This window comes from Glandiceps talaboti, chromosome 4 (genome assembly GCF_964340395.1).
Source record: "Glandiceps talaboti chromosome 4, keGlaTala1.1, whole genome shotgun sequence".
NCBI lineage: Eukaryota > Metazoa > Hemichordata > Enteropneusta > Spengelidae > Glandiceps > Glandiceps talaboti.
In genome coordinates, this window is record NC_135552.1 from 23,840,120 (window position 1) to 23,855,023 (window position 14,904).

At 36.8% G+C, this 14,904-nt stretch overlaps 3 protein-coding genes across 4 annotated transcripts; 1 reads left to right on the plus strand and 2 right to left on the minus strand.

The window, feature by feature from the left end:
• Nucleotides 1-1,055: 1,055 nt before the first annotated feature.
• LOC144434510 (uncharacterized) lies at nucleotides 1,056-4,456 on the minus strand. Of its 2 annotated transcripts, none has more exons than XM_078122970.1 (4): nucleotides 4,216-4,456; nucleotides 3,245-3,349; nucleotides 2,328-2,645; nucleotides 1,056-1,898 (listed from the first exon to the last, which is right to left on the minus strand). In XM_078122970.1, the coding sequence occupies exons 2-4, from the start codon at nucleotides 3,306-3,308 to the stop codon at nucleotides 1,810-1,812; spliced, it is 471 nt and encodes a 156-aa protein (XP_077979096.1). In that variant the 5' UTR covers nucleotides 3,309-3,349; nucleotides 4,216-4,456; the 3' UTR covers nucleotides 1,056-1,809. The 2 variants fall into 2 exon arrangements, with proteins under 2 accessions (XP_077979096.1, XP_077979097.1); XM_078122971.1 differs by having other exon boundaries at nucleotides 2,321-2,645.
• Nucleotides 4,457-5,938: 1,482 nt separating this feature from the next.
• Nucleotides 5,939-6,349, minus strand: LOC144434478 (histone H3). Its single transcript, XM_078122932.1, has one exon. The coding sequence runs from the start codon at nucleotides 6,347-6,349 to the stop codon at nucleotides 5,939-5,941; it is 411 nt and encodes a 136-aa protein (XP_077979058.1).
• Nucleotides 6,350-8,056: 1,707 nt separating this feature from the next.
• Nucleotides 8,057-14,020, plus strand: LOC144434472 (kelch-like protein 24). Its single transcript, XM_078122925.1, has 3 exons — nucleotides 8,057-8,121; nucleotides 9,792-9,928; nucleotides 11,213-14,020. The coding sequence occupies exon 3, from the start codon at nucleotides 11,224-11,226 to the stop codon at nucleotides 13,015-13,017; it is 1,794 nt and encodes a 597-aa protein (XP_077979051.1). The 5' UTR covers nucleotides 8,057-8,121; nucleotides 9,792-9,928; nucleotides 11,213-11,223; the 3' UTR covers nucleotides 13,018-14,020.
• The last annotated feature ends 884 nt before the right edge of the window (nucleotides 14,021-14,904 follow it).

Sequence of the window (14,904 nt, forward strand, 5' to 3'; positions counted from 1 at the left end):
GGGTATATAATCCATATTTTCTGTTCAAAGACAATAACTTGGCTTGTGCATGGTACTATCTGAAATATTTTACATTGAAATGAAACTCTTTGACATTTTTTTTCATTAGTGGTGTTTGTATATTTCATGACTTTATCAAAATAAATTCCTACTACCTTCACAGATTCAACATCTTAAAATATGTGGGCAATTGCAAAATGAGTGTTTAAAATATATTATAGAGTATTGCCTTTGTAAGTTTATTTTATTTACTTCAAGAAATGAAAAGATGATGTTTAGATTAGCATTCACTGCTTGAAACAATCCTAATCATGTTATGGTGCTTGTGTTTTGATAATAAACTTATTTCACATATCTTATATTATTGTGGACTTTTATGACATATTTCCTCCTAATTCACAGAACATGTACAAGTTTATAACGTTATCTTTCTCACATGACATGTTTTGTCATAGTGAATTAAACACCAAGTTAAATTCACAATATTGGTTACCAATGACAACATGTACATATTAGTAACTATCGTGTTAAAAGTTAAAATAAAATGATTATTCTGTACATTTCACATTTGTGGGATTTATAGTTATTAAGTGTACACTTATTATTTCCATCAGAACTCATGAGGATTCTCCTTCAGAGGCTGACATTGAGTCCCTGGTACCCCCCTTCCTTAAAGGAGACATTCTAGTTAAGAGACATTTTCATAAACTGGGTTTTGAAGTCATTTCATGATTTTGACATCACATTATACGCTATCTTCCTTGCGATGTCAAAGAAGAGATAATAAGAGATGCTTTACATTGAAATGAATAATCATTTTAATATCAGAGTTCAAGTACAGTGGTCATTAAGGTCAAGCTTAGGTCAAAAACAACAACCACACTCACTTGAGTTTATTTCACACAATGATACTGCAACTTTATACATAGTCTGTAACGTACACCATGATGGGACGCCCCACACATCAGTCAACGTCGGGTGAGGGCGGAAAGGAACAATGTATCTTACAGTCTACTTTATACAATATATACAAACTTTTTGGTTAGCAATATCTGTGCCCTTTAATTTGATTCATTAATATCACCCTTTCATTGTCAGTACGTATATTCTTTTTAGGTTATTCCACAAGGTAAACTTTTTACCACTTAGGTGTTTGTGATTTATATTATGCAGAAACTTTAAGTTCTGCAAAACAGAACAGTTCCCCACCTGCTGATTGGTCAATAGCTGCCTGTCAGTAACTCTACAGACTTTGGCTCTGCCTTGAAAAAGTATAAATTGTATATATTGTGAGAGTATTCGTAGATCATTATAATTACTTATTCCATAACATAATGTGAATGATGGCAATAGCGTTTCTTGTTCATGAACAACTGAAAGCTTCAATCAAGTACATCTGTTGTAAATTGGAGAAGTCTAAATTAAGAAGACCACTTTCTAAGACCAGTGTATGACTCACTGATACGTAAAATATCTTTATTCCGTATGGTGGCATTGATCACTACAATTACAAAAGGCAAACCCTAAATCAATAGATAAAATTATTCAACCTTTTCTTGTACTATAATTTGCATACACTTTTGAATAAACCCTAATATGTAGCATTGATACATTCAAAGAAAAGAAAGGTGGATGTTTTGAAGGTTTTAAAAATCTACTGTTTTTAGTTGGTTTATGTCAAAGAAATTCAATGTACCAATTCCTGATTCTTGTTCAAATCAGTAAAGTGTGTTGTTTTTTTCTTGCATTGTGGTTGAGTGGAAATATGGCACCTGAGTGATGCACTTTCATCTCAGCTAGTGTCTGCATCTAATGATCATTATCATCTTCCATCACTTGTAACCCAGGCTCTCTCGTAGCCCAATTTGGACAGCCATCAGGTTGATCCCATGAGCTACCTGTAAAGAAGACGACCACAAGGAGAAATAAGTTAAGATATAAACACATTTATAGCAATTCCCTTAACTGGTTATGCCATTATTGGGTGTCTCTTCCAAGCACTTCTTAAAGGCCCACTTTGAAAAAGCATTACACATTAGATGTAAAAATGAGTTCTCTGACAAAGATATATAGTCTGCAACAAAAGAATAATGCTATGTAATAATAACATAACATGAATGTGAAGCCTGGGATTGAAACATTGGCCTTTAAAGCCATCAAAGCTATCAATATCACAGAATCACAAAACAGTAGTACACCACATTTCCCACGAAACATATATCATATAATATCTCATATATCCCATAATTTCAAGAACATGACAGACAAGAGAGACAAATACACAATATTCAACAACAATTAGTTTATATCATATATATACCTCATACCTCCTTGAATCCATTGTGTGCCTTCTGGTTTGCCTTTACCATTCCAAATCTTAACCCATTTTTTAAGGTCTTCGTCTGAAACATCATTGTCAAACCCTAAAGCATATCGCACTTTAACTTGATCCACCAAGTCTGTACGCTGTATTTTACCAAATAATGTGATGAGTAATCCAGGGTCTTGGGTGGATATATCTCCCCTTTCCTTTAATTTCTCAAACAAGGCATAAGCCTCCCTTTCTTTCAGTATATCATCTGCTATTCTTTTCTTTAGAGGACCTTCACTACCGCCACACCACTTCACTAATCTTCTAAATTCATCTGTTGAATGATATTCTAAGTTTAGGAAGGATAGCTTGTTGTTGTTGTTATTGTTGTTTGTTTGTTTGTTTGTCTGCTGTGTAGTTTTGATCGACAGTAATCTCAAATGATCACAATGAATAAGGAAGAGATAGATAAAAGCAATGACAATAGTGACAGTGTGAGATATAGATATTGAAATCTATTCGACATTTTTGATGATTATATATGCAACTTTAACCAACCTGCACTAGCATTCATAATTATTGGGGTATTATTATTTTGAACATACAACAAACAACATCTTCATTGAAAATAGTTAAAATACCAACACTTAGACATTGTACATGTCAATTAGAGGTTTTGTGTGATCTATAAGTAGATTAGAAATATATTGAAATTTTTATTCATTTATTTAGGAAGCTGATTTTTTGGTGTGGACCCAAAAATGAATTTGGTTTGATACACTTTACCATAACTGATATACAAATATATTTACCCACAGGGGATTCAATACTGTGCAGGGTGTATGAAATTATGATTGAGTCATTTTATTTCACAAAACAGTTTAAAAAACATTGTTGTTGCTGCTAGTGTAGCTTTAAATAATATTTTAATACCTTGAGTGATATCATCTGACCAGCACATAAAAAGATCGGTGAGTCCGTCCAACTTGTTGGCCATGTTTCAGAAGTCTCCCTGTAACACAGCGTCAGTAGTATTTCCTAAGGTATTGAAAGTATAAGTGAAATAAATACATTACAACAAAAGATGATCAGGGCGATGATGGTGGTGGTGGTGGTGGTGATGGTACCAGTGGTAGCCACAACAACGACAATGTCGGGGGGGGGGGTCATTTGTTTGAGCTACTAACTACTGTTATTATGGTAATTAAAATGTTGGGTTTGGCGTTTAAATCAGATTGCAGTAAATTGTCTAATTAAAATTATATTACATTAGTCTGGATATTGCTAACCTCAACTTGTTGTCTGCCTTGGTCTGTGTTTCACCATGGCTCTCCCCTAGTGACATCCATGGGGTTTGATCAGTTTAAACTAATTATTGGTTTCGATGTACGTGTTTATGTCAGTTTCATTATGCAAATCATTCACAGAAATCATTGGGGTAGTCATTGTGTCTAGTTTTGTTTTACAAACTGCTCATTTACGCCATAATTTGATAAAATCATTTGGCAGTGTTTCGGGTGCTATCGTCCGCTATTTATGCATTCAGCTTTATAACAACGTCCGACGTTCTGTTGAATTGAACATAGAAGGGTTTCACCAATTGAAAGTGATTCCATATCACCATTTCCTTCCAAGTAAGCTCAATATTTAGTCTGACAATAAGGGAAGAGAGTGAGACACTGTATGGTCCAATTCTACTGTGTTTGAAAGGTACCAATCGTACATGGTAATTATGTGGGTTTTTCCCTACTAAACACATGCAACGACGCTTTTATAAAAACAATAATATCGTCTGAATATCGTCCAAGAATCTCTTCTAATTTTACTAAGTTATGTGGTCATAGTAAATTATTCTAAGATCTTCTAAAGGTGATTTTACGTTGTTATAACGAACTCGGACTTACCGGTTTCAGCAGGCCTAACCTTGTTAGCCAAACAATCGTTTCTGGTTGCTCACAGATTCGCAGAAACCCTACTTTTCTCCGAATTGTTGTTTTGTTCAACTTTTGACTCTTGTACGTACGTACAAGTCTTGCAAACGCGGATAATAAAATTTACTTATCGGAATGTTGCTAAATTCTAGTATGAAAATACGCGAACTCACACAGTAATTATCAGGCTGGTCTGTTACAAGTGCTTGGAATCTATGTTTCTATCGACGAGGGGAGACTCAGAGGAAAACTTTGAATTCGATCACAAGCTAAAAATAGAAGGGGCATTCCAAAATTAATTTATAAAGAAACGCATGCGCAAACGACACAACCCAATAAAACGGGATGACGATGAGATTCATCAGATAAAGATAGAGTTGAAATATACCTATTGTTTTGACTGCAGGCAATGAAAATAAATGTAGTAACTATCATGGTTTAATAAAAATTACTCATGACCTTTAACCTACAGGTACACGTCACTCGTTATAAATTACAAATCATCTTGACCTCCAAAAACAATTTTGGCCGCGCCTTGTTGTCACTCTCCAAGTGTCTATGTTTTTTACCCAGACCCATAACTTTCTTTTGCGTATTCGAGGAAAAAATAATAAAATCGCGAAAAATGTGGCCTCGCAAGAAATAGTCAATGCGGAAACTGGCAGAATTGATCTATAAGTAACACATTTTGGTATAATAATATTGCTTACAATATGACGATATGATCATTAACGCTGCACGTTAACGCAACAAATTTTCAACACACACGACAACGTTGCAACTGGTAACCACGACAACACAAGTGAGTTCCGTTGAGGTGAAGGACGTCCCTAGCTAGTTATTACAGGTTATCTGTAAACAATAAATGCTTCGCTTTATAATATGGCTTCTTTTCGTTTGAGAGATGTCAGCCTGTGCAAAGCAATTTGCAAGAAAGAGAAAAACGTGTGCTTCCTACATCGACTAAAAATACGATATTTGCCCTGAATCGGTTAACCAAAATGTACACTGTAACATACAACACACCACAGGCTAGGCATTGGACATGTTTCAAATGCTACAGCAGTGCAGTGTAACACTCGATGTACACCCTATCACGAGTGATTGATCAGCTGAGGACAAACTGTCACCTTTTCTAACCTTGCAACTTTTCAGACAATATCTTCACATTTTACCATGGTTAAATATAGAATTTTCATTCGAACCGCCAGCATTGAATATTGAAAATTTTAAGTGTTGTACCCATTATTTTTGCACTCTGTAAGTATGTATGTATCTATCTATCATGTGTACGTGTACAGTGTATGCTTCATACTTGGACATCTAACTTAGGGACAAACCATTCTATGGGGGGGGGGGTCGGAGGATTTGTATTATGCAGGACTGGGGCTTGAAATTAGCCATATTTGTTTACAAAGTTATCTTTGTCTATAGTTTACGTCTTCTTTACAAAATTAGTTTTTGTTTACTTTTCTTCTATTTGAAAATATCTTTTCCCTACAAGGTGCCATGCAATAAAGTGATGATTTGAAAATCTGGTGTGCTTTTGTCTAATTCGGATTTAACATATTTCTTGTAGCACACAAGTTACAGAATAACAATCGAGCAAAGGTTTCAAAAGGCATGGCATTCTCTTTTTGGAGGATGTGGTGGCCCTGAAAAGGGCCGTTTGGTTTGTGTATGCCAGGCACACTTCTTAGGCACGCTCGCCACGGATACGGCGGGCAAGTTGGATATCCTTGGGCATGATGGTGACACGCTTGGCGTGGATAGCGCACAAGTTGGTGTCTTCGAAGAGACCGACGAGGTAAGCTTCGCTGGCTTCTTGGAGGGCCATGACGGCGGAGCTCTGGAAGCGAAGATCGGTCTTGAAGTCCTGGGCGATTTCACGGACCAGACGCTGGAATGGGAGTTTACGGATAAGGAGTTCGGTGCTCTTCTGGTAACGACGGATCTCACGGAGAGCGACGGTTCCTGGCCTGTAACGATGTGGTTTCTTCACACCTCCGGTGGCTGGTGCGCTCTTACGAGCGGCTTTGGTTGCCAGCTGCTTACGTGGGGCCTTGCCACCAGTTGACTTACGAGCGGTTTGCTTGGTACGAGCCATTTTACACTATACTTTGTAGAATTTACGAAAGTAATGTCTGTTACAAGTTCGGCAGATGAATTTATACTATTTTGAAAAAGGCGCCAAATACAAAATGGTGCAATATTACTGGTCAACTAAGCACAAAGGCAACCTCATTCATTGGCTTTTATAGAAATTCCTTGAACTGAGCTCTGATTGGTCAAGAATGCATATCTAATGAGACGTCAGGATCCCTATGTATTTCACACCTCAGTCACACATATACCTACGTTATCATTTTTCTGACAAAATCAGAATTTGTATATAGTAATTGAATAAACATTGCATGTAGATTTATGTACCTCACAGGCACATCATATCAGAAAAGAGATTTTGCTAATTCCATGGTAACAGAGTTGAGCAAAAATATCATATTTTCTAATATTACAATTCCATCACCCTCTAGCTCTAGCTACACAGAATGTAGTGACAGATAGCTTTGTGCTGAATTTCACTTCACACAAGTAACTACAGGTTGTAATGGTAACCAAACTGACTGAAATTTGGTAATTCATATCTTCAAAAATATCACAAAATGGAACATTTACTGTTTGATTACCGGTATCCACAGCTACAGTAACTAAAATTATTCAAAATAATGTTAGCCTGAAAGATTCACAAAACAAGAGATTGATTGAATGGTACATTTCAAAACATTAGAAATATTTACCCCGGGTATTTACCATGGTAACCGAAATACGTTGGTATGATAAAAACAACTATTACTGTATTTGTATGTTACACTGAACAGTCCGAATATACATGTATGATGTATGTATCATTGTATGCCCATGGTAAGCCAGTGAGAGACCATAAAGTGATTAGTAATTAGCTGATGACAGTCGGCATATACTATATAGGAATGAAGAGACTTTCTTCCTTTAATACTAGTTTATGATCAATTGTTTGTCCAGTGTGATAATGTCCCAGAAGATAAGAGATAAAGCTAAATAAGCTTAGGGTGTTTTGATTTAGATAAGAGGAGAAGAATGGACAAGGCGTCTTTATTTAGTCAATAAAGAGAGATACAGCTGAAAGAGAGAAAAGAAGACCCCGGGAAGTAGACAGGGAAAGCGAAAAAAAAGTTTTTATATCACCACAAAACTCAATGAGTGAATTGATGAATATCACACACAAAATAAGTTATATTGCACCACAAAAATGATCATTCAATCTATCAATCATCCAACCAACCAACCAACCAATCAATCAATCAGTAAATCAATCGATCAATCAATTACATTCTCGCTGCCACCTGTGGTTCATGTCAACACGCCCCTCGTAAAGTGGCATTACAAAGGACGTGTTGGCCTAGGGCTATGTTTGCGATATTTAAAGACTGGTCATTATATCAAATTTGACTTTTTTTTTCGCCCAAGCTAATAATAATTAAGCAAGTGTATAATATATAAATAAATCATAATTATATGAAACATTGTGGTCAGTTTCATGAGTTCACTGACCTTGCTGATATAGACCATAGACAAATTCTTGTCTGTGTATAGAGACACTGTGTGTGATAACTCGTCTGTAAGATCGCACAATCGCCATTGCATGCGCATGTTTACACTGTGTGCGTGTATGATTGCGTGTATGTCGTACGTGTATGTGATAATCCTTCTCCATGTGTGAGTTACGTAGTAGGAAATGTCATTATGCAAATATTGAGGTCATTTAAGGTCACAGAACAGCGCAATCGTTCTGAATTTCATAGTGGAGAACTATCACCATGCACCACTATATAGCGGCAGGTAAGTACGTATATAAATACCCATATCGGTTTCGTCAATTTGTGATGCTGGCATTTGCAATGTTTGGGCTTTTTGTGTGTTTCTGATGTGTAGAAAGGTTCAAATTTCGGTATGTCGACACATTATTTTTAAAAACCTGAACCCGGATACAAGTATGTAGGCCTAGCCTATGCCATGGTTTAAAACAAACATTTGTTTACCTTGCGTCGTCAAAGCTATTCTATTGCGTGTTACGTACTGATATCAATATTCTTGTCTGAGGTGTACAGATTGTCACAAGTGTCCAAACCCAGTAATTCACCATTTTAATACAGGCGTATTCTTTTTTCAGTGTCTCAGAGTATAAGCTCATAAAATCATTATACATGGTTGTAAATACAATGGGTCGAGCACTGCAACTCACGACTGTCATAGTCACGAGGCAAAAACCAAAGTATGATACATGTATGTACATACTGTACTGTCAAACTCTAACCACCGCTACTCCCGCTGTGTAGCTAGGTAAACACATTGATTCACATACAGCTAAAATAGGCCTGTGGTTTTACTTTTTAAGTCTGTCTGCCTCTGTGTGTGTGTGTGTGTGTGTGTGTGTGTGTCGCATCGTAACTATAAACAGTTGTTATATATCATCATACGATAGATTATATGTCCTGTGTTTGAAAATGTAAGATTAATATATGATATCAAATATGCCAAAGAAGTGTAAATAGAGTAAAGTGACAATACCAATGAAATATTTATCACTTAATACACGTCACAGTTCGTCACGTAACTGCTTCAGTTGCATGCATCATTACCAGTTAATAGTTAATACGCAATCATCGGACACCATTCCAGAGAACTAGAAATACATAAGGGGCGACATCAATAGTTCAATGTAGGATTTAAAAAAATCATATTTTTTTAGTTAGGCCTCAGACCCCCCCCCCCCCCCTAATAAATTGGCCGAAATTGAAAATGTTTCGGACAGCACAATCAATTTCAAATCAGCTTGTAGTATGTAGTGCTATGAATACAAAGGGGTGTATGTAGTTAAGAAAAAATCATTCTTTTCGTATTGACACTTTACTTTATTTTATTCTAGTGCCATGCATTTACTCTTTTACTATTTCTCAATTTGACATTTTTTTTTAAAATATTGCATTTAGGAGTACAAACAGATCCTTTGAAAGTAAAATTGATTTTGTAGGATGAGAACTAAAATGGCTCAACCACCCCACCCCACCCCACCCCACCCCACCCACCACACCCCCCCCCCCCCCAAAGTAAAAGATTTTTTTAATCCTACATTGATTTATTGATGTCGCCCCTAATTGAACCATGGGCCGTTTTATCGTACGTTCCACAAGAAACTACTGGTTAAAGTGTAAGTAGATGCTACGAAAAGCCATTAATTGTTACAGTATCACAATACTGACCGAAAGTGAAACTTTATCAGGGTAAGCATCCACCAGGTTTTTGCCACTATTAAAATTATCTTCCAATGTTAACGTTATTGTTGTTTCAGACAATGCCGTAAGTTGCTTTCATATATTCAGATATTGAAATCTAGCGTTGATGTTTTGTTTGTCTTTTAATCGACATTTTTGCTAGTACTGGCTGTAGTCAGAATAACGGTGATACAACATGTGGTTTGATTAAAGTTCCAATATCTATGCCCCGTTTAGGATATCAATGCCGAATGAAACTGTGCGAAGATTGAATAAAATACCACTTTGCAGTGAATATCTCGAGCGTTGGTAGCCCGAAACGTATACATGTTGTCTTGTTCTACATTATCAAATTAAAGGAAATGTTATACACGGTAAGTAAAGTTTACAGGTTGTGTGTTCGGATGCTTTGATCGAGGTAATTATTTTAATGGCGTGATTCATCTGTTTGACATGCATGTACGTGTCTGTACACTGTCTCCCATTCTCTGTGACAAAATAAATCAATATTCTAATGATAGACACCATATACGCTCTCATGGATGAAATCACCATAAATTGATCGCGCAGTTCCTCTTTTAAATTTGGTGACGTCACAGTACATAGTGTTTCATTTTGGCTGACATATTTTAGTTGACACATGTTTGTTGACATCACATGACATTTCATGTTCTTATAGTCGTTACGCGTTTTATCATTCTCATCAGAAAATTACAAATTTGTACAGTAACTCTGAAATGATTGGGAATTTCCAATTGTTATAAGAGATAAATTTATTTTTGCATTCATGCCAATTACGGTTAAGGTGTGGGTGGCTTTATATATATGTGTTCTTTATGTAATAAATCACCATGAAAGCTGCGTATTGATCGCGTTACAGAGCACTGAGTGTATTTTCAGTTGTTGTTTACATGTAAACGTGCTTATATCATTGCTTCGCAACAACCACCATACAGTTCTTTTCGGAGAAGCTTGCCATGCTATCAAGATCAGTGATGATCACAAGCTTTCATGTTGAGATAGACGCAAAACAGATAACACACACACACACACACACACACACACACAGTGTGGGTGGACTCTTTATTTAGTTAATGTCAGTATAATTACTCCAAGGTTAATGATACATGTATATTAACTGATCGTGCATTGTTATAAAGCTTTCAAATTTTTATCAGAGTTGTGTCCCAAGACTGACTGCCGTTCAATTTAACTACTTTCAATATTAGCAGAGCAATGTATACAATGCACAATCCGAGGTTTTAGCAAAGGGAAAAGGACGAATAATCAATTTGGTCTTATAATATTATTTTCTGTATATTTTTCTAATAAAGTTTTAATTATTGTTTCCTCTCACTGTTTTTTTCCTATTCCCTACCTGTTATCAATGTCTTATCAGAGTTTATCAGCTTTACATTAATTAGTAGCTTGCTAATCCGAGAACAAACTCACTGGTTATTTGCCCACTTACTAGTAACGTATGAAGTCAGTGAGTGTGAACATCCAAAACTTTATTTGAAATGTAGAGAAAATAATATTATAATTCTGAAAAATCGAGCGAACAAAACTGATTATTTGTCCTTTACCCTGTGGTTTTAGAACAATCTTGCCCGGTAAATTTGATCTAGTTATGCAAGTCTGTCATGTATTTACTCTAGATTGAAATAAAATGTCAAGATCGGCTAAGAACCATACGTCATCATCAGAAAGACCGGTGAAGAATAGGAAAGTCGACCACAATAGACCAAGCCTCAACCAAGACTTTCAAAGGAGAGACTTTTTGTCTTCAGTATGGACGGAAATGAATGCCTACCGTAAAGAAGCACAGTTTACTGATGTGGTTTTGATGGTTGGAGGAAGAGAGTTTCCATGCCATAAGATAGTTTTAGTGAGTGGCAGTGATTACTTTAAGGGGATGTTCTCGCCAGGAATGGTTGAACACCAAAGAGGTAAAGTTTCCATATCTGGAATAGAAGTTCAAGCCATGGCAGTATTACTGGATTACTTGTACACTGGTAATGTCAGCATCACTAACATGAACGTCCAGGCGTTATTAGAAACTGCTAATCTGTTACTCGTCTGTTCACTGAAAGATAGCTGTATAGAGTTCATGCTTGACCACATTGATGCATCCAACTGTCTTGGAATTTGGCAGATTCTAGACTCTCTCGGCCTACGAGAATATGAACGTGCAAGGAACTATGCTTTAGAATATTTCCAACTCGTCAGTTGCTACGATGAATTTCTTGAGTTGACCAAAGACAAACTCATCGAGCTTCTTCTCAACGATGGCCTTTGCGTTGACAGAGAGCAATTTCTTTATGATGCTGTGATGAAATGGTTTCAGCATGACAAAGAATTCAGGACATGTCATCTTGCCGATGTATTAGACCTTGTTAAAATTGAATCGATGGAGTCCGACTATCTTTTGGAACGGATCGAAAAGGATGTATCACCCATAAACTGGGAGCTATCCATTAGCATAATGGACAAAGTGATTGCTGGAGAAGTGTGCGATAAACGAAAGTCTAGCGTCATAGCCATCGTTGGAGGGTCACCTGGACCTGGACAAGGACAGTCAAACCGGTACCAATCGTATTTAAATGACAAGAGTATTTACTTCTTTGATCCAGTGAACATTACTTGGACTCATCTGGCTCAGGCTCAGCAGTTTGATATAGACGATGACGTCATATTGTCAGATAACAGAATCATCGTTCCTCGCGGCAGAAGGCTAACTGCGTTCGATCTCGATAGCAAAACTTGGAGTGACTTGCCAATCTGTGGACTGGTAGGAGACTGCTTTGCAAGTTACTACATTAAATGGACTATTTACCGAGGGAAACTGTACATCTTGGGAGGGGATGAAGATGGATTTTTCCTCGAAGAATATGATGAGATCGATAACTTGAGCCAAGAAAGGTTTCTGTGCTATGACTTGTCTACCAAAGCCCTCATACCTGTAACATCACCTGCTAAGTGTGTGATTATCAACGCTTCCGTTTTATTTCGGAACAAGCTGTACATCTTTGGGTATGAAGGCTCAAGGAACAAACCACGTTCGGTGATGCAATGTTATGACATAAAAACCAACGTATGGGCTGAACCTGTTGAAATTCCGAATGACGTACCTGTAACGGATGTCAAGGCAGTTGTCTTGGACAGATACGTGTATGTATTTCAGAATGCAACCAGACTGTACATCTACGATCCCATAGATGGTGAATGGTTGTCGTCGATTTCAGGAGCTGAGAGTCACCGAGGTTTCATCAGCTGTGGTGCTACTGTGTGTAACTGCAAGTTGTTCATTATGGGAGGATACATTGAAGATACAGGTATCCACACTGATCAGATCTACTGTTATGACCCATCCGAAGAGACCGTGAGAGAAGTTGGGAAGTTGAAACAGCCGATGGCATCACCCAAGTGTGTAACAATAAGTAAACCTCCATGGTACAGATGATTGAGTTGATCTATGATGGGAACCATGATCAACCAGACACGTTTATTGGCCATGCATTAGGCCTATACAGCTGCCTGGTGACCATCTGATGATGAACCTTCCGCCTATACATCATAAAATTAACGTGATGTGAAGGGTCATACACGTACCCAATCAACATTTCGTCACCGTGTCGTTTATTACATGTTGAATCATAGACCCTCCACCCACCTCTGGGTGGAGGGTCTATGGTTGAATTTACTAGTAACATACCGATATCAACAAGAAACCAAGCAAACTGAAGTTATTCATAAGTACACGAATTCAAAACTGATGATATAATCCCGATACAAGTTAAATTTCGAACCTAGTTTGTTTATTTGTGTATTTAAATACTTCAACGTTCATGACAATAACTTTCGTATGTTTACAGTGACCCAGCGATACGTTTGATGCATATTTTTTAAGGGAATTGTTTTCCCAGACGATAATGTTTAGATGTTGTGTTTCATTTGACTTGAAATATTATTTGGAACGTCTGCTGGTATCGATTTTTTTTTCAAGGATAGTATTATATTATCGGCAATGAGACAGCAACACCAGATGTAATAAATATTAACACAACCATGTAATAATGTTGTTGTAAATCAAAATACTTGCTAACTTTTAAACTTGAAGATGTCCACAAAGTACGTGATAGTAGTACAAAATATTTAAATACAAAGTGTTAGTTTCGCAGTTGCCATATTGCCTGCCAATGACATTTTATTTGTTGGGTGACGTTTGTTGCTGGAGATAATGAACCAACACCTTGTGAAAAGAAGACAGTCTGCAACTTCGATTCTAACTGTGTCCGTGTTATCTAAACACATTTATGCAAATTATATGTCGATACACGATTTTTTTGGATCCACACCGTTAGTTAGATGGAGATATTTACAATACAATTTCAATCGTGTAATACAGTGTGGTACCTATATAGTAGCTGAATTACAGTTTTATTTCTTCAAGACCTGTGTAAGTAAGAAAAGAAAAGAAATGTATATTTTGGTACAACGTTGACACTTTATGTTAATTTGATACCAACAAGAACTTCATTTTTTTTATGCAAAGCAAACTTGTTTGCATCAAGTAAACAAAATATAGTTGTTCAAATGATGAATGTGTAGTGTTTCTATTTTTATTGTTTTTAAATATTTGGTGTTGTAATGATGGCTGTTATTTGGTTTTGTTAATTTCGACGAAGAAGACTCTTCTTTTTTCTTGTGACTACTTGTTTCCCTCCAAGAATTAGTTTAATTGCCTCAATAGTCAGTAGAGGGGATCAGCCCTTTTAGTTCGCCGCATCGTCATGAAAGGTAAGGGAGCTTAGTGATCGTTGTTTTATTTCTGATGCTGAGAGGGGACAGGCAGTCCATATTTGGCCTGTTAATCTACCCTGCTGGTATCTGTCTATGCACTAGCAATCCCGGACTTAATAAGTTCGCCCTCCCATTAGATGACCATTGACAGGGGGGGGGGGGGGCTATTTTCTTGTTTTCTTTCCAATGGTATTTATTTTTTCAACTGCAAGTGATAAAATTGACATGAAAATTTGAATTCTTACAGACAAATATAAAATTGTACGTTACATGCCGCTGGTCCCATGTAGGCGTACCAGACCTTGTCCCGGTCACACTATCGATTTGCCAAATATTTTTATGTAGGGAATTAAGAAAGCGGAACGTAGTGCTAAACCAAACAAAGCGAATTTTTGGTTCCCTGCACCACAGGGGCGTGTAATATTTCATAGATGGTTGTTTTCCAGGTTTACAGACTAAATATAACAACATTTTTATTAATATATATTCCTACATGTAAGGGGAAGAGACAAGTCCATAATAATTCTTCGTAATATAGAGATTGATA